At 46.9% G+C, this 21,093-nt stretch overlaps 1 protein-coding gene across 1 annotated transcript; it reads left to right on the top strand.

Moving 5' to 3' along the window:
* Window positions 1-1,735: 1,735 nt before the first annotated feature.
* On the top strand, window positions 1,736-15,188 carry LOC128765969 (glutamate decarboxylase 1-like). The gene is made up of 17 exons (XM_053877253.1): window positions 1,736-2,129; window positions 2,366-2,578; window positions 3,572-3,634; window positions 4,353-4,508; window positions 5,535-5,777; window positions 5,851-5,941; window positions 9,020-9,132; window positions 9,196-9,311; window positions 9,375-9,454; window positions 9,515-9,569; window positions 9,797-9,913; window positions 9,979-10,043; window positions 10,898-10,976; window positions 11,055-11,204; window positions 11,274-11,381; window positions 12,044-12,133; window positions 12,361-15,188. The coding sequence occupies exons 2-17, from the start codon at window positions 2,494-2,496 to the stop codon at window positions 12,532-12,534; spliced, it is 1,785 nt and encodes a 594-aa protein (XP_053733228.1). The 5' UTR covers window positions 1,736-2,129; window positions 2,366-2,493; the 3' UTR covers window positions 12,535-15,188.
* Window positions 15,189-21,093: the final 5,905 nt, after the last annotated feature.

The raw sequence follows: 21,093 nt of genomic DNA, 5'->3' as shown, positions 1-21,093 counted from the left end.
GGTGGCGTCCTGAGTCCAGCAATTGAAGCTCAGTCTCATTCATTATTGCTAATGAACCTGGTGGAATCTTGAGAGGAAACCGGAGTGCCGGAGTGAAACTCACCACACGCTACATTTCTGGGGGAAAACGTCTGGGATTTCCAGGTCAGAAGTGGAGGAGAGAGTGGATAGACGAGGAAGAAGCTGATGGGATGGGGGAGTGCGCCCCCTGGTGGAAGCCAGTCGCATCACAATTTCACAACGACTCAGATTAGCCACTGACGTGGGCTTTAATTCAATAACGTAGCTCCCAGCATCAATTAAAAGTAACTGCTTTTACAGTTCTGAACAGGTTAATACGACGCCAGGTGTCATTTAATGTCTTATCATTGTGTTTTTAGCACCTTACATTGAGACAGAAAGACTTCTGTTCACTTGCGTTACGACACCTTTGTGGGATGTCAAGAAATATTGTTCAATGGCAGTCGGGCGTCACGTGACAACGGCTGAAGGGTTGGATAAGAGAGAGGACGACTACGTCACCACGTCCCAAATAACGTCTAAATATCGCATCTGCCAAAAGAAAGTCAGAGACACCGGAAGCGTCTTCGATAGCAACCGTCTCTTTACGTTTGAGTCACACGCCATCTTGTGGACACTCGGGGAATAACTTGCCCTTCCTTTTCATTTTTTAACAAGCTCATGTTTGTAATTATTATTATTATCACTATTATAATTGTTATTATTAGGACGTTATAGGACGTGATAGAGAAATACTGAAAAGCTGGTCGGTGTGGAGCGATAATTTAACCAGTTTGGTCCCCTGTGTTCGAAGCTATGAAACCAGATTGTAAATATCCTCTGAGTGAGTTCTCTCTCAAAGCCGAATTCAAAACAATTTATTTCCCATCTTCATGCATCCCGGAGTTTCATACCTAAGCAGCTCCTGATTTTTTTTTAAGACGTACAAACTTGTGTCATCATAATTCCAGAATCATAAAAAACGATTTTTGTCTCCGGAAATCAGGCCTAAATGTTAAACACAAAATAATGTAGCACATGAATTCTACTCCTAATTCAAGAGTGGGCCACTGAGGGGAGGCCAGAGGTCCGCGTGCGCCCCCAGATTACTGGTGGCGGAGGAGGCGGAGCTGTCCAGTGCTGAAACTACAACTCACTTGCCTTTATTGGAACAAACACACGTGAAACTCACGGCTGTTCTCAACGGACAATTGTGGGGACCAATTCTTGGAAACACACCTCTTTTTGGGGACCTTTTACTTCCGTGGGATCCTTTTGCCAGTCCTCACAAGCGTAAGCCTCAATTTGAGGATTCTGGTTCAGAGTCCTGGTTCAGGTGATCTATGTGTTTTGGATGGTTAGGTTGAGGCTGAGAGTCTGGGGAAAGGGTTATGGCCTAGAGAGGTCCCCACAAGGATAGAGATACGGACCTGTGTGTGCATGACTAGTTTATCCCTTCTTGTTAAGACCAATTTTGGGGAAAACACCTCCTTGTGAGGACAGTGGATTAGTTAGGATCGTTTGCCGGTCCGCACAAGGTTAAAATACCTGGGTTCCAGTTTGGTTCAGGGTCCTGGTTCAGGTGAGCCATGTGTTTTGGATGGTTAGGTTCTGGGGGAGAGTCTGGGGAAAGGGTTATGAGAGGTCCCCACCATATATAAATACAAAAGTGTGTGTCTTTACTCGCATCCTCCTATCATTTTTTGTTTCTTAGCGCCACCTGGCGGTGACGCCCTGCCCAGCGCTGGCCGCTTCACCTTGGTGTCTCCCTGAAAGCGCCAGATCAGAGCGCAGCTGTGCGTGTTGCGCAGCTCGTGACTGATTGATCAGACGCCTAAGTTTGTCCAGAGGAGGAGAGGAGGAGAAACAAACGCGTAACTGATCGAACAAAAGCCCACCACCAGCTCTCCCACCCCCTGGCCCCCCTTTCTTCTCTCCTTCCTCGCGTCATGTGTTGCTCACACCGTCAAACTTGGCGAGCGGAGCACGAGCTCACACTCCGGGGCCGAGACACCGTGACGCGCCCGCAGGCTCCTCACCTCAGCGGCGATTCTGTTGTGACCTTGCTGGAGATCATTTCATGACTGATCCGCTTGAGTTTGGCTGCGCCTCTTCACTGCATCATTACGGTAAGTGGATCGTCGCTTTAATTGAATTTTGGGGGTTTTGGATTTGCTCTTACAGGTGTTTCAGCGACACGTTTAACTCATGCTCAGACGCGTCAGTGTGATTTTAATATCCTATAGTTAAAACCCTGAAAATGTCAAAGCGAATTCAGCAGACTTGGGATGCCATGATATTTATTTTATGCCCCTGATATTTAAATTAAATACACACAACTAGAGTCTTCCCTGTGCGTCCACAGGTCCCTCGCGTCCTCGCAACATCTGGACCTACACACAACCGGACCTGGACCACATCGGACCATAATCTGGAATATTTTTTTGGGGGGGGGAGCGACAGAAGAAGCGCGGAGGATTCGGTTGAGGGGTGATGGCGACGTCTGCACCCTCCTCTCCCGCCGCCTCTGGAGGCAACCAGGAGCCCAACTCGACACATCTGCGGCCGCCGGGGACAAGTAGGTGCATCGCCGAACCGAACATGTTCTTTACTCTGGGGCCATCAATCATTTTCACCGGGGAGGGAGGAGGAGGAGGAGGTGACGGGAGGTAACTGCATGTTACCCGCGCGCGGACCCCGGAGAAGAGGGAGCTCCGACAGGCTTCAGAAAATTCTTATTTTTTTACTGTTGGATTTTACATCTCGGACAGCTCTTAGCATAACTGCCATGGCATTAGCATATGGAAACATTAGCTCTCTGTAAGCAAAAATAATGGATTTACTAAACCACATATTGCTGTGGCGTTCATTGCGTTCATTCATCTAAATATAATGTCAATATTATACAGTTTCTGTTCATGAAAGTAATCACGGTTAGAGCTATTTAGTTATTTGAATTATTTTAATATATTCTCCAGCATTCAAATGTATTTTCAAATTAGATTCGTTGTAATGTATTAATTCTATGACGCTATGCTTTTTAAAGGTGATTGAAAGTGCATATTTTCTGTTTTGAGATTAATAGAATTGACATTTTATTACTTATAACTATCACGTGCTGAATATTACCTTTTATTTAGCCTTTATTTTAGGGCAGAAAAGCCTTCTGAACTGAACTGTTTTTCCATCGCATCCGTCAGAGAAACCCAATAATCTAGAGGCTTCAAATTGGGATGTAGGTTTGAGACCCCCTCTCGCTCCCCCTCCTCCCTCCCTGCATCACCCTCACCCCTCCCCTTTCTTTGCTCCTAAATTGCTGCATTTTGAGGATTTTGTTTCCGCGTGAAGCTGGCGGCTCTTGATAAGGCGGTGATGCTCCATCAGTCAGCCTCCTCTTGTCCCCTCATGTTTGCATTTTAAACACCACCTCTCCACTCGATTACATGTTCAGGGGCCGTGATGATGATGATGATCCTTATTTTAGGTCCCTGTCATGGAGAAAAACCCCAAATCAAACCAGACATGTTTCATTTTTAACCTCCTTTCCGTTAATGTGTGTCTTTATTTCCAGGCTATGACGCCTGGTGCGGAGTCGCTCATGGATGCACGAAGAAATTGGGAATGAAAATATGTGGTGAGTTTGAGCTCTGTTAAAGCTAATAACGTATTTAATTAAGTTTACATTTTGATCTTCAGCGAGTAGCAGAAAATAATTTCTATATTATTAAATAACTATATTAAAATCAATGAATAAACACTTTTTGTTCGCCTTAAAATACAATATAAAAACGATTTAGAATTGGAACTCTACTCATTAAATTAGATAGATTCAAATGTATCTGTTTTAATTCAGGGCGCAACGACGTCTTCCATGATAGAATTTACGCCTCAGTGCGCAGCAACATCCGTCTTTTTTGGTCCGTCACGATCTATTAGTGCCATTACGGTGCTTTAATTGGGTTCCCACATGGCAGTGACGGTGTCCAGCAGAGTATTTTCCCAGAGAGAAGGCGAATATCAGGCTGATTTAAATGCGCATTTGCGCGCCTCCTCGGGCCTCTATTATCGTGATGACCGTGCGCACTCAAGTGTCGCACAAGCTTTCGCTCACACTTTACAGCTGCTACGTGATCGTCCATTTGTGGAGCTCGGTGCTGATGTCATCGGGTCAACCTCCCACATGGACCCCCCAACCCCACCCCACCCGCCCTCCGCCATAAATAGGAGCGCGGATCATGAGCGCCAGAGATGAGCGAGGGCAGCACCGGGGACAGCAGGAGTTGAGCAGCGTGACGTCATGTTGAGGGACTGTAACCGAGCCGACGGCTCCTCCTCCTCCTGTCATGTCCTAGGGTTTTTGCAGAAGAACAACAGTCTGGAGGAGAAGGGCAGGATGGGGGTCTCCATCAAGGAGCGCGGAGACCAGAACCTGCTCCGCTGCGACAACAGCGGTGGAGACGCCAAGTTCCGACGCACGGAGACAGACTTCTCCAACCTGTACGCAAGAGGTCAGACACTTTCAATATGACGTCACGAGTCTTTTAAATCTGCAGATCAGAATCAGACAAACACGTTAGAGTAAAAAAAAAAAAAACAAACTCGTCTTTTTGCATCGTCTTACAACATAAAATCTGAATATTGCAAGTGGGAAAATGGTAAACTGTCTGGTGTTCAGTGTAAAGAAAGAACGTAAAGGAATTTGAGGAATTTATATGTATTTAAATTCCAATTTTAAAATTGAAAATGTACCACGCCCAAGCCACATTGTTTCTTATTGTTTATTTTGTCAAGCGCAAAGACATTCCTCGGCCAGAACGTTATATATATATGAACCTGCATATGAAATAAAGAAAAAAAAAACAACAGTAGCTGACACATATTTCCATAAAAACGAGTGATTTAATTTAAAATAAATGAACAAAAAACAGTTTCTTAAATATTAACAAAAAATAAATCCCAGAGATGTAAAATTACAGAAGTATTTGGAAACTAAGGTGAAGTGAAGTTACTAATAAGGATGAACATAATTTTGTGGGAATGTTTTCAAAAGAAAAGATGAATATTAGTGTTGGTAATGTTTATCAAAAACCATGACAAGAAATAAATTCAAACTTGGATTTTCACTGCAGAATTGTCCACATTTTGGTGTAAAAATAAAGTGTAATAAAAGAAGGATTCAGTGGATGAAACCACAGGCACGGCATGATGAGCAAATAGATGTGGAACTGGATATGGAAATATGAATGGAAATACACTCTCATGGAAATAGACTCATTAATATGAATAAAGAGATGTTAATGTGATGTGAGGGTTGGTGACGGAGGAGGAGAGGAAGAGAACCACGGATGGATGAGTGAATGAGGACGTGAGGAGGTGTGGCTTGAGATGATAAAGACAGCTGAAGGTGGAGGACCTCTGGTGGGAAGTGGCTGAAGCAGAGCCTGGACTGGTCAAATGTTTCATCCTAGGACGTTTGAGATGATCACCTCTGCTGTGCAGTCACCTAATCCACTCATTGGCCAAACTGATTTCAGATCTTCTGCCTGCTAAAAACGGGGAGGAGTCGACGATGCAGTTCCTCCTGGAGGTCGTGGAGATCCTCACCAGCTACGTCCGCAAGACCTTCGACAGGTCCACCAAAGTGCTGGACTTCCACCACCCGCACCAGCTGCTGGAGGGCATGGAGGGCTTCAACCTGGAGCTGTCGGAGCAGCCCGAGTCCCTGGAGCAGATCCTGGTGGACTGCCGCGACACGCTCAAGTACGGCGTGCGGACAGGTGAGCCCCGGGGTGGGAGTCGCTGCCCCGCCGCGCCTTTCAAGTGGAGTCACAGGGTTGGTGTCCCTCCCAGGTCACCCCAGGTTCTTCAACCAGCTCTCCACCGGGCTGGACATCGTGGGTCTGGCCGGGGAATGGCTCACCTCCACCGCCAACACCAACATGTGAGTGGCCCAGTGATTCCAGTCTGCTCGGGTGAAGAATACCCAGCATGCTCTGACGGGTCGTCAATAGCTGACCACACAAAAGAGCACTTTTGTGCCACCCCCCTCCCCCACCCCCTCCATTGTTGGGTCAGCGAGCCTCTGTTCACACCACGCAGGCCTGTGGGCAAACTAGATTACATATTGATTCACATCCATGTCTTTATTTCATGCTACACAACTTCCTGTGATATAACAGCAGACGGGAGGGGAGGGGAGGGGCCTCCCGACATTTTACGACGCCGTCGATACGAATCATTGACGGGATGCACTCATCACATGGCTCCGCAGAACATCTCACTTGCTTGTGTTGCCTTTGAAACATTAGAATGGAGCTGAGTTCACTGCAGCAGGTCTGTTTGCTCACCTGCCTGAGACTCACAACCCACCTCCCCTCCGGCTCCTCTGGTGGCTCGGTGAGATAGTGAAGAGTGATGGTTCTGCTCTGAGTGGCAGGTACCGGCATGCAACACCTGGGGTCCCTCACTGGTCATGCCGCGTTGGTCCTCTTTGTTTCTGCTTTCAACATTTGCTCAGGTGGTCTTTCATCTTTCGCTAGAGAAGATCTCTTTTGTGTCCAGGCCCTCGGCGTGTGTTTGAGAAGCTCACATGACCGAGTTGTGAAAGAGCTCCGTGTTTATTCTGCAGTTGCGTAACACTCAGATTCAGAGGTTCCTCTGTCGACACTCCTGCTTCTGGAATCATGGTCCTCTACCTGGTCCAGCATCTCTAACCTCACTTATGCTGATGATGTCCCGACCTCGGTGAGGAGCTTGATGCTCAGAGAGAGGCCTGGAGTAGAGCTGCTGCCTGGAACACAAGGGAAACTGGGCTCCTCCTCATGATCCTTTGTGTTGGGTGGAGCTTAAACAATATGGTTGATAGCAAACACAAGCGAGAAGGTTCAAATCCAGCTGAGGGTTTGTGTGGCGTCGGCTGTTCTCCTCCTGGTTGTGTTGATTTCCTCCAGGAACTCATTTTGTGGCCCACGAGCTGGAAAATATATTCAGTGCTGTTTGAAAAGCTAGAACACCTGGCTCATGTGTCAGGATCATCACAAAGGTTGTGCACTACAATACGTCGTTTCCTAGCAAGTGATGGTAGTGTCCATCGATGTAGGGAGGAGAGCAGGCTCCGCCCCTGGGCTTCAGGGGCCCCTACACCAGAAAGTGTGGCTCACAATACGTCAGTTGAGGAGGACTTTTCCTTTGAGGGATGCACCACACGCGCCGGCATTCTCCTAAACACCCTGTCGGTGAAGACACCCCCAACCCTGAGGACAAATCCCGGGGTTCAAGGAGAAGAACTAGAGACTGGGAGGTGCTATTGAGACTGGCTTCCAGTTCAATGGATGGGAATTCACAGTGTTGCAGTCCAGACAGTGTGGAGACCAGAGCACCCAGAGAGCAGGACCGAGGCCAAGCTGAAGGCAGAACCAACCGAGCTCTTGGCTCGGCCTCTGTGCGCTCTGCTCTCCACTGCATTCTGTGACTCCGACTGTTGAATTTGACACTGTCTGTGGGAGACTGCATCCATGTGACCACCGTCCCCCGCCCCGAGTAGCTGGGACAGACCTGCTGTACATGAGCCTTGGACGGCTGGGAACTTGTTTCCTGCCACTCGCCTCCAAACTCACACGTATTAATGAGTCCATCAGTCTTAATTACCTCTGACGCTTATTGACCGACACTAATAGATTGACGTGCGAATCTTACGCAACAGAATGAGATATTGCTGCGGGCGTGAATGAACGAGGTGAGATTAATGCGGCGCATCAGTCAAGTGGCATCTGACTTGTTTATGTTCCCTCCTCGCATCACTGTGGGGCACAAACAGGCTTTGTTCCGCTGATGCTCCGACACGTATGTTGCCACTTATGTAAGGGGGGGTGAATACGCTCGCAGGGCTTTGAGTGCGAGGAGAGGAAGCACGGAGCTCTGGACTGTGTCGCCTCACTGCAGCAGGAAAGGTGTAGCTGTCAGCGAGGCCAGACTGTGTGGAGCCCAGTGAGAGAAAAGCATCCGCCGTCTCCTGCGGCGGTTAAACAGTCTGGTGAGCAGAGTGAAGCGAAATGTATCACCTGATCTTGTTGCGATTGGTCGACAAGATCTGTTAGACTGGACAAGAGAGCAGCTGGTTCTCATTCAGGATGAGGATTTGCAGACCGATGGGGGTGAAGGTTTCTGGCTCGGTGGACCTGAAAGTCAGGTGTGTGGCCTGCTGGCTGTGAGTCAGAAGAAGAAGTTTGCGAGCACGTGCGGAACTCAAGCTCAGGTTAAGACGAAGAGGCTTGGAGAGGAACATCTGCTGTGGTCTTGACCACTGTTTCTCTATTGTAGTGATTCTTAACCATAGGGTCGGGGCCCATGGTTGGGCCACAAGCCTCTGGACCGTGAGGGCCACATATGGTGGTAGCAGTGCGTAGTGTGTCACTGAATTGACTTGACAGCTGTGAGAGTTACCAACGATGGAGAAGTTCTTGATATGTCTTTTTATATATTCTATGGAGGTTAAATAAAATCTATTACTTTTTATGTCCCGATGACACAGATTTATTATATTTATTTTATTCTGAATTTTTCCAATTTTTTCAACAATTTTCTCAATTGTATTTTTTTCTTGAACATGACTTGCACCTGCTTCTGCTGCTGGATGGACTTTTCTGTGACTAATATCTTTGCAATGATCACATGGTTTCATGTCATTTCACAAGGTGTTTTTGTGTAAGCAGATGAAATATGGTTATTGATCACAAATGAATTGAATCAGTTCTATTACATGAATGGGCCCCGGATCCATTTGTTCTGGGAAAGGTGGGCCCCGAGATCTCTGCTCTATTGTAGTGGGATTTCAGGTGGAAACCCTGTTCTCCTGCCATCAGCTCAGTCTGGTCTGCATCCTGCCTCACAACACGCTACTAACGTAACATTAGCTATGTCTTGTGAACAGCAGTCCCAGGACAGGCAGGCACAGAAGCTGTGTGAAAACGTGTCCTGACCTCTGCCTCACTCTCCATGCCTTCTGACCTCGGTGCCCCAGGTTCACCTACGAGATCGCGCCCGTCTTCGTCCTCATGGAGCAGCTGACTCTGAGGAAGATGAGGGAGATGGTCGGCTGGCCGGCCGGGGAGGGCGACGGCATATTTTCGCCAGGTGAGACTCCAGCGGAGACCAAACTTGAGCTCATTGTCAAACACGGCCTTTTGAAACCGGCAGGAGGAGCGATATCCAACATGTACAGCGTGATGATCGCGAGATACAAGTACTTCCCGGAGATAAAGACCAAGGGCATGGCGGCGGCGCCGCGGCTGGTCCTCTTCACCTCCGAACACGTACGACGGTCGCCTCGAGTCCGTCTCAGACCCGGATGAGTTGAACCGGTCTTGTCGTTGCAGAGCCACTACTCCATCAAGAAAACCTGCGCGGCCCTGGGCCTCGGGACGGAAAACCTGATCTTGCTCAGCACGGACGAGAGGTTGGTCCCCTCACGCTCACTCGCTGGCTGGGCTCCACCCTGACTTGTGGTTGTTTGCAGAGGGAGAGTCATCCCTGCCGATTTGGAAGCCAAAGTGATAGCAGCCAAACAAAAGGTGAGATGCAGCGGTAATGAAGCGGAGGCACTCGAGAGCAGCTCGTCTAATGTGTTGTCCACCTGTTACCAAGGAAACAAACACAATGTGGTCGCCGCGAAGTGCTTGTTACCAAAGCTATTCTTCAGAGGGAAAAATACACCGCAGAAATAATGGAGGCAATTGACTGGGCTGAAAGGAACCACCAGGCATCTGTGTTTGAGTTGCCGTGTTCGTTGTGTCTGCAGGGTTTTGTGCCCATGTTTGTCAACGCCACCGCCGGGACCACCGTCTATGGGGCCTTCGACCCCATCGATGAGATCGCAGACATCTGTGAGAAGCACAACATGTGGCTTCATGTGGACGTAAGACGTGGAGGTGCAGGTGGTGTGCTGCCTGACAGATGAAGGCTGATTCCTGTGGTTCGCAGGGCGCCTGGGGCGGAGGCTTGCTGATGTCCAGGAAACACCGACACAAGCTCAGCGGAGTGGAGAGGTACAGCGCAAATGGGGGTCACGGCGAAATCTCCTAAATAAGCGAGACGCTCGCACCAAAATAAGCTTCTATTGACTGGAGTGGGAGGGAAGGGAGTGACTGAGATGGAGGAGGTGAAGAAGAGAGAGCAGGCAGGGTGGAGATGACAGAGCAGCCGCAAGAGAGAAAGAAGGACAGGAGTGGTCACCGCCATGATGTTCGCTTGGAACAGTGGTTCCCAACCGGCAGGTCCAGCCTCTAAAGTGGGTCACTCAACTGAGTCCAGTGGGTTGGTGTGGTCAAGGAGACTCCTGGTTCAGAGTCTCCGGAGTCAGAGTTAGACGAGTCAGAGATGAAGACACAAAAGTTGGGAGGCCAGGTTTGGGAGGCAGCGTTGAACCAGGAATGTTGGAGAATGTTGAAGAGAAGAAACATTGAGGTTCATGGATGAAGGACATGAGGAGGAGAGGAGTGACTTGGGAGGACGATGAAGATGGAGGACAGGAAGATAGAAGTTATTGAAACATAGAACAGACAATGGTTTTGGTGAGGCTTGTGCCTCTATTGTATCAGAAATGGGGTTTAATGTTGGAATTTTGGAGATTAAAATAGTCACCTTTTGTGTGGCTGCAGCTGGGACACACCTCAGAAATGACCGACCCTCTTTTGTCTTGTTTGTTTGTTCTGCTGACACTCAGGCACCTTTATTACAGCGTTATGTAACCATCATTATGGAATTATGTAGCTCAGCAAATAGATTCTGTTGTTTAGAAGACACTGGAGCCTGGCTTGGATCTCTTGTCTTCCCAGTTCAGACTGCATGTCCTGAAGTGTTCTAATGCCCTGCTCATGGGCACACCTCACTCTGTGCGCAGGGCCAACTCCGTCACCTGGAACCCTCACAAGATGATGGGCGTGCCGCTGCAGTGCTCCGCCATCCTGGTCCGAGAGAGGGTGAGGAGGGGCCCCACTCCGCTGCAGGTGAGCTTGTGTGGACCCCCCACGTTCTCACAGTCGCTGTGTCTGTGGCAGGGCTTGCTGCAGGGGTGCAACTCCATGTGCGCCGGCTACCTCTTCCAGCCGGACAAGCAGTACGACGTCACCTACGACACGGGGGACAAGGCCATCCAGTGTGGCCGCCACGTGGACATCTTCAAGTTCTGGCTCATGTGGAAGGCCAAGGTTTGGCCCTGTCACTTGTCACAGCAGAGACATGGTTGCCAGTCCATGCTGAATCTGTTCTCCTCGCAGGGAACAGTTGGGTTTGAGCAGCACATCGACCGCTGCCTGGAGCTCTCCTCGTACCTCTACCACAAGATCAAAGGCAGGGAGGGCTTCCAGATGGTGTTCGACGGGGAGGTGAGGAGTCCACCTTTTACTCGCTCGCATTAACAACCGCATGAAGTCAGTAGTTAACGCTGACACAGCAGTTTTATTTGCAAGTCATAGTCACATTTCACCGACTCGTTTCACCTGAAACTCAAATAGTTGCTATTGTTGAGCGACATTTAATCCTCAAGTATTTCAGTTAACTCATTTAAAAACACTTTTATTCAGGTATATTCAATTGTTTGTTCAACTTTTTCATCTTCAACTTCAACTTTAAATTTATCTTCAACTAAATAAAAGAAACTTTTAAACACAAGAAACAAACTTTGCCTCCACACTTCTCCTCATGTCTCTCTGATCTTGTCCTTCCTAGTCATGCTTACTGCAACCTCAGTATCTTCATCTCTGACTCTCTCACTTCAGTCGTCTCCACCCTGCCTGCACTCTCTTCTTCACCTCTATGAACTCTGTCACTCTGGACGATCGACCACAGATACTTGAAGCAGCTAAACAGAAATAGATGACTTATTCATCTCCTTTTATTTAATTTAGTTATATTTTTTATCATCCTAATTGTATAAAACGTAAATATAACAGCTTCAGGTGAAACTGTTTGGTGTGAAAGGTTTTGACACACATTTTTCAGCGCAGAAGACATGCTTCTCAAGTGTCCTCCCCTGTCTCTCCTCCAGCCTCAGCACACCAACGTGTGTTTCTGGTACTTCCCACTGAGCCTGCGGAGCCTCCCCGACGGTCCGGAGAGGAGGGAGAAGTTACACAAGGTAGCGTCACTACTGCTTCGTAGCTCTTCCATTTGAACCCCTTATACACTTGCCAAACTTCCGTGGTCCACAAATAACAAGATGGCGGACCAGCTCAAGCCCACATGCCTGGAGTTTGACTGGTGTGTGGTAGGCGCTTTAGGTCTTTACTTGTGAGGACGGAAGTGAAGTGCGAAGAACATTAAAAGTGACTCCCAGGTTGGACTGAAACAACCTGTGCTTCTCAGGTGGCTCCAAAAATCAAGGCCATGATGATGGAGTCGGGGACCACCATGGTGGGCTACCAGCCGCAAGGAGACAAGGTCAACTTCTTCCGCATGGTCATCTCCAACCCGGCTGCCACACGCTCCGACGTGGACTTCCTCATTCAGGAGATCGAGCGACTGGGTCACGACTTGTAAGGCTCATTTCAACATTCCATCTCTGGGAAGCTTTTCAATGTCCTTAGCAGCAATATTAGAAAACATCTGCGCCGAGTCCCGTCATGCGGCAGACGGACTCGCCGCTCGGGTGAGTGCGTCCTGTATGGGATTTCTGGGCTCATAAAATCTTTATTTGAGAATCATGTTTTCTCCTCAGAGCACACAATATATCGGGCAGTGAGACTCTTCTGAAAACTGTACATAGCCCTGTCGTTGTAACAAGTCCAGTACTTGTGTTTATAGACGTTTTTTGTGTAGAATATTGTTACCAAACGTGTCCTAGATGTACAGCAACAAGATGCTACGTCAATCATGCCGTGATGTATGTAATAGACAGCTTTATTTCTCTGAAAAAAACGTCATGATTCTTAATATATTTCACCTGCGTTAGTGCACCAAAGAGGGCGGAGTTTATCTTCAGGGCCCTTAACTTTAGTGCAATCTCTGTCGTGACATCCATGTGTGTAGATCAAAGATGGCGGCGGTGTTGGTGACAAAAAAAAGCACAACGGAGCAGCCGGGACCAGTGATTGTTAGAAGTTATGCAACTTTTTAGTTTTTCTAAACACCAAAGGGAGGGAGCTTCCATGTTTGTGGCCTGTGGCGCTCGCTTCTTCAGGACCTATCAGACGGAGTTTTCATTGTTTTATTAAGTCTTTCATGTGGGCACTTTACCTTAGAGAATTAACGTCGTATCCAGAGCACTAATAAAGACCTGAAAGTCCAGTGTCCAGTGTCAGATCCTTCACCTCAGGACGTCTGAAGAGCCTGTCGGAGCAGATGAGAATCACAACATGCTCTCCCGACTTTAAAAAACCATCACATGGTGTCTTCTTGCCACAGGCCTCACTTTTTACCGAGGGCCGTTTCTCCCCCCCACTTTGCACAAACCCAGTAAGTCATCATAACACCGGTTATTTTCCAAAGTATAGAACATTCCGACACTCACGAACGCACCATCTGGGGTACATAGTTCAGCGCTCCTCCCGAGAGAGAGAAAGAAATGAGAGAATCACCCACTGAATTAACTTGACATCGCTGTGAGGGTTTTCTGGCAGGAGATCTGTGACTTCATGAATGACAACATCATAACTAGAATGTTGTTTTTGGTTTACATGAAGAGCATTTACCTCCATCTTATTTTATCATTCATTTCATTATAACCTCAATTCCACAGATCCCCTTCCTCCCCTACAACAATACTTCAATTCCATTAAACATTCCACCAAACAAAAAGCACAAAAATTAATAACTGCTTGCTCTCAATTTAAAATCTTCATCTAAATCATTTTACCCCCTAGAGTTAACATGTATACTTTATTTTACACCTTGTATTATTGATTCACTTATTTTTTGTAATTTCTTTATTATTATTATTATGTATTTATTTTTTAATTATTATTGTCATTTTTATTTACTTATTGTTTCTAATACCTATATAGTCCATCCACATATGCCTGTACAGTGATGCGCTTGTTCTTGAACGTATGTTTAATTTTTCCAATAAAAAAGAAAAGGAAAAATAAACAAATGAAGAAAAGCAGCAAAAGCGAACTGTCACGTGTAAAAACAAACACATTCCTTGTTTATTTCAACCTGATCAACTTGAGCTACTCAAGTATCATGATCTACGGTGGACCGAAGTGGACAAAAGGTAAAGTCTCACTAAAGCGGGATACATGAGAAAAAATGAACATTTGCAGATAACTAAGTTATATTTCACATCAAACATGCTATCAGCCTGTGTGGCAGACGCTTTTACAGCAGCCTAATGATTAGATTATTAGAACCATTATTATTATTATTATTATTGTGGGGTTTTGTCCTCTCACCTCTCAAAACAACCTTGTTTGCTGCTTGTAACAGCAGAGCAGGACCCAGATCTGAGCTGGACCGTCTTAGTACAGAGGTTTTTCAGATTGATACCAAAACATTTTTGCATTTCTTTGACCACCGATACACGTCAAAAAATCACTTTGTGTAACAGTCTTTTCTTCTGCATGATGTAGTTTCATTAGACGTCCTCATTGGCCTCCACTAATGTGCAGCATGACGGCGCTGTTGCACAAACAAACAATAGAAATGACAGCACAAACTCCTAATGACGATTGTTCCGAGGCTGAGTGGGAGGAAACCAGAGTGTCGACAGGCTCAACAAGGACGCAGGGAAGGTTCGCCGGTGAGGCGCTAACCGCTACACCACCGTGCAGCCTCACAGTTTGAATATGAAAATGTCGACGTTGAATCCTGACCTCTACGTTTCTCACACTCCCATGATGAAGTGAGACACTGACCAAACCAGACCAGGGTCACACGCATGCTGCTGCTCAGCTGGAGTCAACACTCACCACATAAATCAGGAAGTAAATACACATGACCAAATAGGTCTGGAAAAAAAGATGGCTCTTGAAATCAATGATTGTATTTGCATCCAGAAGAGATGGATTCCACGACACAGGCGCTGTTTAAAAGGCCACAGCAGCGTTTTACTCTGCCGCCGCCGTCACCAATCGTTGGTCGGATTAATCGCCCAGAAGGGACTTTTTATTGGCTCAGATTTCATAAGCTCCTTCCTGCCAATTCCTCCGCTGCTCTCATTACTCAGACGTTCCAGATATTTATCATAAAGGGCATTAGACTGTGCTATTTTAACATTCTTTTCTGAGCAGCCCATTTGGAGGCGTCGCCTGGCTGCCTTTTATTTCCACGCAGCGGTAGATGGACGGGCCTCCCTCCCTCCCTCCCTCCTCCAGCGTTGTTTCACGGTCCAGTGCGGCGATCATTACTGGGCCGCTGTCACACCGGAAACATCCACGGAGGCAGAGAGATGGTGTTAAAATGACAAGCTTTCTTGGGTCACTCTCCGTGGCCTCCTTCGGAAGGAGCAGTTGCAGCTGCAACTATATGCAAATGAGGCTGCTTTAACTGACGCTAGGCAGAGAGGACACTCAAAAGTAGGACCCTGCGGAGCCAGATCCAGGCCCGTATCAACATGGCTCCATGAGAGGTTCCAGGCAGCAGGACGTCCAGACGTCGGAGTGCCATCTGCCCTCAGCATCGGAGAGTCCACCAGCCTGTGGAGCAGCAGCACCGCCATATGGGTCTGGTGTGCCTGTGTGTGGGCCGGCGCCAGGACCGTCCGGGGACTTCGCCTCTATTTCTGTCGACGTTTAAAATTGGATACCTATGTTTACTGGATCAGTCATTGATCATATACACACGTGGTTCACATGGAAGTCAAAATAAACGCAAGTATTCAATTTGAAAATGTAAAAAAAAACGATGTAAAGTCATTCTTACCTGGTACAAAAAAGTGACGGAAAAATAGTTGGCAGGGACAAAAAAAAGATGACTGCCAAAAAAGGTTGGGTTGAAAAAGAGAAAAAAATAAAATGAAAACAAAGATTTCGGCTATAAAAGGGTTGTGTGTGAATTGAGACTAGGAAGCAACCAAAAATAACCAAAAAAATAATAATTCAGCCGCTAAATGCAACCTCTTTAGCCCAACTTTATTTATATGCTGCCTCTCTTTCGCTTCCGTTTCGCTTAAAAAAAAAACGTTTCGGGGAGCAGTTTTTTTTTTGGCCACAACTCTCCTCCAAATGTTCCTGGATCCAGATGGAACTAAACTGATCCTCAAACCCTCGTGGAGGGTTGCACGTTGGAGGTAAAACGCTGCCCAAACTTCTATTTTCCAATGAAGCAAAACACCTACAACTTTGGTTGACACTAAATCCTGCCAGCTGCAGTCAGGTCTGATGAAAGTGTGACGCCTCACGGACCTGTGATGGATCAGAATCAATTTCAAACTCATCGAGCTTTGGTGTGAAAGTGTGTTGCTCTGACTTGACTTGAACTGAACTGGTTGTAGTTTTCCAGCAGCAGCTCCTGCGTGGGGCGGGGGTGGCAGGGAGGGGGCGGGGGGGGGTTGTGCTCTGAACACCAGACTGTGAAACACTTATTATCTGCCTCGGCACTCGTCCGGTCACCCTCCATTTGGCAGCAGAAAGGGCTTCAGCTCTCATTAGAATTCAGCGAATCAAAGACCGTCAGGTTGATTCCACTTCACTGGTCGGTGCAGAGAGTTTTGGGGGGGTTCTTTCTTTCGGGGAGAACTTCTGCAGCAGCTCCTCTCAGCTGTCGGGAGTTTCTGCGCCCCCTGAGTGAGCGCCACATTAGCAGCCTGACAGACAGCGACTGTCTTCTCGTGTGAGGCATCACTAATCCAACGATGATGATGATGATGATATTGACTCCTGCCCCTCTCCCCCACCCTCTCTCTTCCCTCCGTCCCACATGCAGCTACATCGATATTTCCTCAAACCCATCACTGTTTTAGGCACAGTATACAGTCTGAGTTAGCGGCTCCGAGCTCACAAGGAGCTTTGGCCTGTAGACGTCAGTGAAGGTAAAACTAAATAAAAAACAATCATTTAAAAAGTTTAAAAAGACTGCAACTCATTACAATTGTAAATCCACTGACCTTTTGGCGATCATTCATTGACTCTCAGAGAACAGAAATATGCAGCAATATTTGACATATAAAAATCAATTCATGACTTTCCCGTAACTCCTCAATGTATCACTGAAATAGGACATTTTTACTTATTTACTGACTCATAATGAGAACCTTAAAATTGAATGTATGTCAAATGGAATCATGTCTAACCAAAGACTCCCCTCTACAACCTTCTCATGCTCTTTGACCTTCATTACATCATCATCTGCATATTTGTATCCCTGTTTATCCAAATCCATTTTATTTATGCAGCACATTATCAAAGTTGTCCAAAGTGCTGAACAGATGAGGGACAGAAGTGCAATAAGATAACAACAGTTCAACACTAGAAGATGAAAACACAACATTAGATCACACTTTCTTTGTTTTTAAAAGTGAGTCAGCTGTAAACTCTCATGAGTTTCCTCTGTCTTTTGGCTTGAGTAACCCTCACAACAGTCCCAGTCTAGTTTGTGGGCCGCAGGGAATCCAACTACCCACCTGTGCATGAGACCGTCTCCCCACTTCTGAGGCTCCTTGCGACCACTAACAGACGTTGGCTCCTGGGTCCGGGGCCCAGGGGCTCCTGTTGGAGCCACAGTTTCAGAATGAATTCCATTTTTCATTCCGTAATGATTCCAAGGTCAATTCTTGTGTTGTGCAATTAGAAAAGCCAATTTCTCCGAGACGATTTTGCCTGGCGACCAAACTGGGGTCGGCTTCAACCCGGTGATCACTGAATCAATGCTGAGACCTTAAGGGCCTCTGAAACTCATCGTCACGGCGGGTACTTATCTAAATAGCCTCCCCTTATTGAGCGCCTGTCGGCGGCCTGATTCATCGGGGCGGGAGGTGAAATATAAGCCGGAGATTAATAGTCCAGAGAACAGCTATCGCTGGCTTGTTAGGCTGGAGGAGCAAATGAAGTCCAGCACGAGCGCTGAAGCTAATCTGGGGGCGACATGGAGATCCCTCTGCCTGATGAACAGAGACAGAAGCGTCTATTGACCCGACATGTTGTGGAATAAATCACCACGACAGCAGCTTGTCCTCTCGCAGAACAAGCGTGATGTCAGCAGAATTATTCCATGAGGAAACCAGGAGATGCTTACACTGGAGGAAACGTGCGGTGAAGACGGTCCTGTGAGCAAACTGAGCAGGAGTGTCATCCTCTGCTGGCTGGTTCTCTCACTGCCGCGGGCAAGTTGTGCAGCCTTGTTGCAAAAACCCTGGACAGAGGAGCGTAAATCCTCCACAGCAAAGTGGTTCCAGGCTTGTTTGGAAACAGACTATTATGTGGCTGCTGTCCGCGAGGAACAGGGTTCAACTCTCAGTGGAAAATAGACATGTAGTGTTGCATAACGGCCCTCTGCATGTAGCTCACACTGCTGCTTGAAATAATGCAACAATAGAACAAATAGACAATTTTAATTTAAAGAATTAAACTCAATGTATCATCCGAATCAGAGGCTCAGGGAGGACCTCACCAACTAGGAAAGTGCTTAGGAACAACATGCAATAACAAACAAAACATTATAATAGTCCATAAATAAATAAATAAATAATAACATAAAAACGAATAAAAATAAACAATAATAATATAAGTAACTAATACATAACCCACTAACATTGAATTGAATTGAATGAACATCCATGCATTTCTATAGCAGCTTCATGAATCACATGAATCAGAATCAGAATCAGAATAGAATTTATTGCCATGGTCAGTGGGGGTTCCACCAACAAGGAGAGTGCTTCGAAATAAAGTGCTGCTAATAAAATAAAATAAAATAAAAAGGCTGATCACAAATTAAACAGTCTGACAGCTGAGGGGAAGAAGCTGGTCCTGTGATGGGAGGTTCTGGTCTGGATGGACCGTAGACAGTGATGGAGGAGGTGAGGATGGATTGGATGATGGCTGTGTAGAACTCCACCAGCAACTTCGCCAGCATAGTTTTCGAAGCTGCCTCAAGAAGGACATTCTTTGCTGGTCCTTCCTGATGAGGGACCTGATGATCAGCCTCCAGTTGAAGACTTTGGTGATGATGGTTCCCAGGAAGCAGAAGGAGTCTACAATAGGAATGGACGAACCAACCAACATGAGAGGGGACGGAGAAACCCTAACCCTAACCCTAACCCTAACCCTAACCCTAACCCTAATCTAACCCTAACCGTAACCCTAACCCTAATCTAACCCTAACCCTAACCCTAACCCTAACCCTAATCTAACCCTAACCCTAACCCTAACCCTAATCTAACCCTAACCCTAACCCTAATCTAACCCTAACCCTAACCCTAACCCTAACCCTAACCCTAATCTAACCCTAACCCTAACCCTAACCCTAACCCTAATCTAACCCTAACCCTAACCTAACCCTAACCCTAACCTAACCCTAATCTAACCCTAACCCTAACCCTAACCCTAATCTAACCCTAACCCTAACCCTAACCCTACAATAGGAATGGACGAACCAACCAACATGAGAGGGGACGGAGAAACCCTAACCCTAACCCTAATCTAACCCTAACCCTAACCCTAACCCTAACCCTAATCTAACCCTAACCCTAACCCTAACCCTAATCTAACCCTAACCCTAACCCAAACCCTAACACTAACCCTAACCCTAATCTAACCCTAACCCTAACCCTAATCTAACCCTAACCCTAACCTAACCCAAACCCAAATCTAACCCTAACTCTAACCCTAATCTAACCCTAACCCTAACCCTAACCCTAACCCTAATCTAACCCTAACCCTAACGCTAACCTAACCCTAACCCTAATCTAACCCTAACCCTAACCCTAACCTAACCCTAACCCTAACCCTAACCCTAACCCTACAATAGGAATGGACGAACCAACCAACATGAGAGGGGACGGAGAAACCCTAACCCTAACCCTAATCTAACCCTAACCCTAACCCTAACCCTAACCCTAATCTAACCCTAACCCTAACCCTAACCCTAATCTAACCCTAACCCTAACCCTAACCCTAACCCTCACACTAACACTAACCCTAACCCTAACCCTAACCCTAATCTAACCCTAACCCTAACCCTAACCCTAACCCTACAATAGGAATGGACGAACCAACCAACATGAGAGGGGACGGAGAAACCCTAACCCTAACCCTAATCTAACCCTAACCCTAACCCTAATCTAACCCTAACCCTAATCTAACCCTAACCCTAACCCTAACCCTAACCCTAACCCTAACCCTAATCTAACCCTAACCCTAATCTAACCCTAACCCTAACCTAACCCTAACCCTAATCTAACCCTAACCCTAACCCTAATCTAACCCTAACCCTAACCCTAACCTAACCCTAACCCTAACCCTAACCCTAACCCTAACCCTAACCCTAATCTAACCCTAACCCTAACCCTAATCTAACCCTAACCCTAATCCTAACCCTAACCCTAATCTAACCCTAACCCTAACCCTAATCCTAACCCTAACCCTAACCCTAATCTAACCCTAACCCTAACCCTAACCCTAATCTAACCTTAACCTTAACCCTAACCCTAACCCTAACCCTAACCTAACCCTAACCCTAACCCTAATCTAACCCTAACCCTAACCCTCTAACCCTAACCCTAACCCTAACCCTATATATATATATATAAATATATATATATATATATATATATATATATATACCTTCACCTTCTTCCTTCCTTCCTTCTTCTGCCGCTTATCCGGGGTCGGGTCACGGAGGCAGCATTCGGAGCAGGGAAGCCCAAACTTCCCGGTCCACACAAACCTCCTCCAGCTCCTCCCGGGGGATCCGGAGGCGTTCCCAGGCCAGACCGGAGACATAATCTCTCCCGCGAGTCCTGGGTCTTCCCCAGGGTCTCCTCCCGGTAGGACATGCCCGGTACACCTCCCCAGGGAGGCGTCCAGGGGGCATCCGAATCAGATGCCCGAGCCACCTCAGCTGGTTCCTCTCGATGTGGAGGAATATATATATATATATATATATATATATATATAGTTCTTTATTTTGTGGTATTTCTTTTGACATGACAGCATTTTTAAT

The sequence above is a fragment of the Synchiropus splendidus genome, chromosome 10 (genome assembly GCF_027744825.2).
Source record: "Synchiropus splendidus isolate RoL2022-P1 chromosome 10, RoL_Sspl_1.0, whole genome shotgun sequence".
In the NCBI taxonomy this organism is placed as follows: Eukaryota; Metazoa; Chordata; class Actinopteri; order Syngnathiformes; family Callionymidae; genus Synchiropus; species Synchiropus splendidus.
The sequence above is the reverse complement of the archived record's forward strand: the minus strand, read 5'-3'. Positions and strand labels throughout refer to the sequence as shown.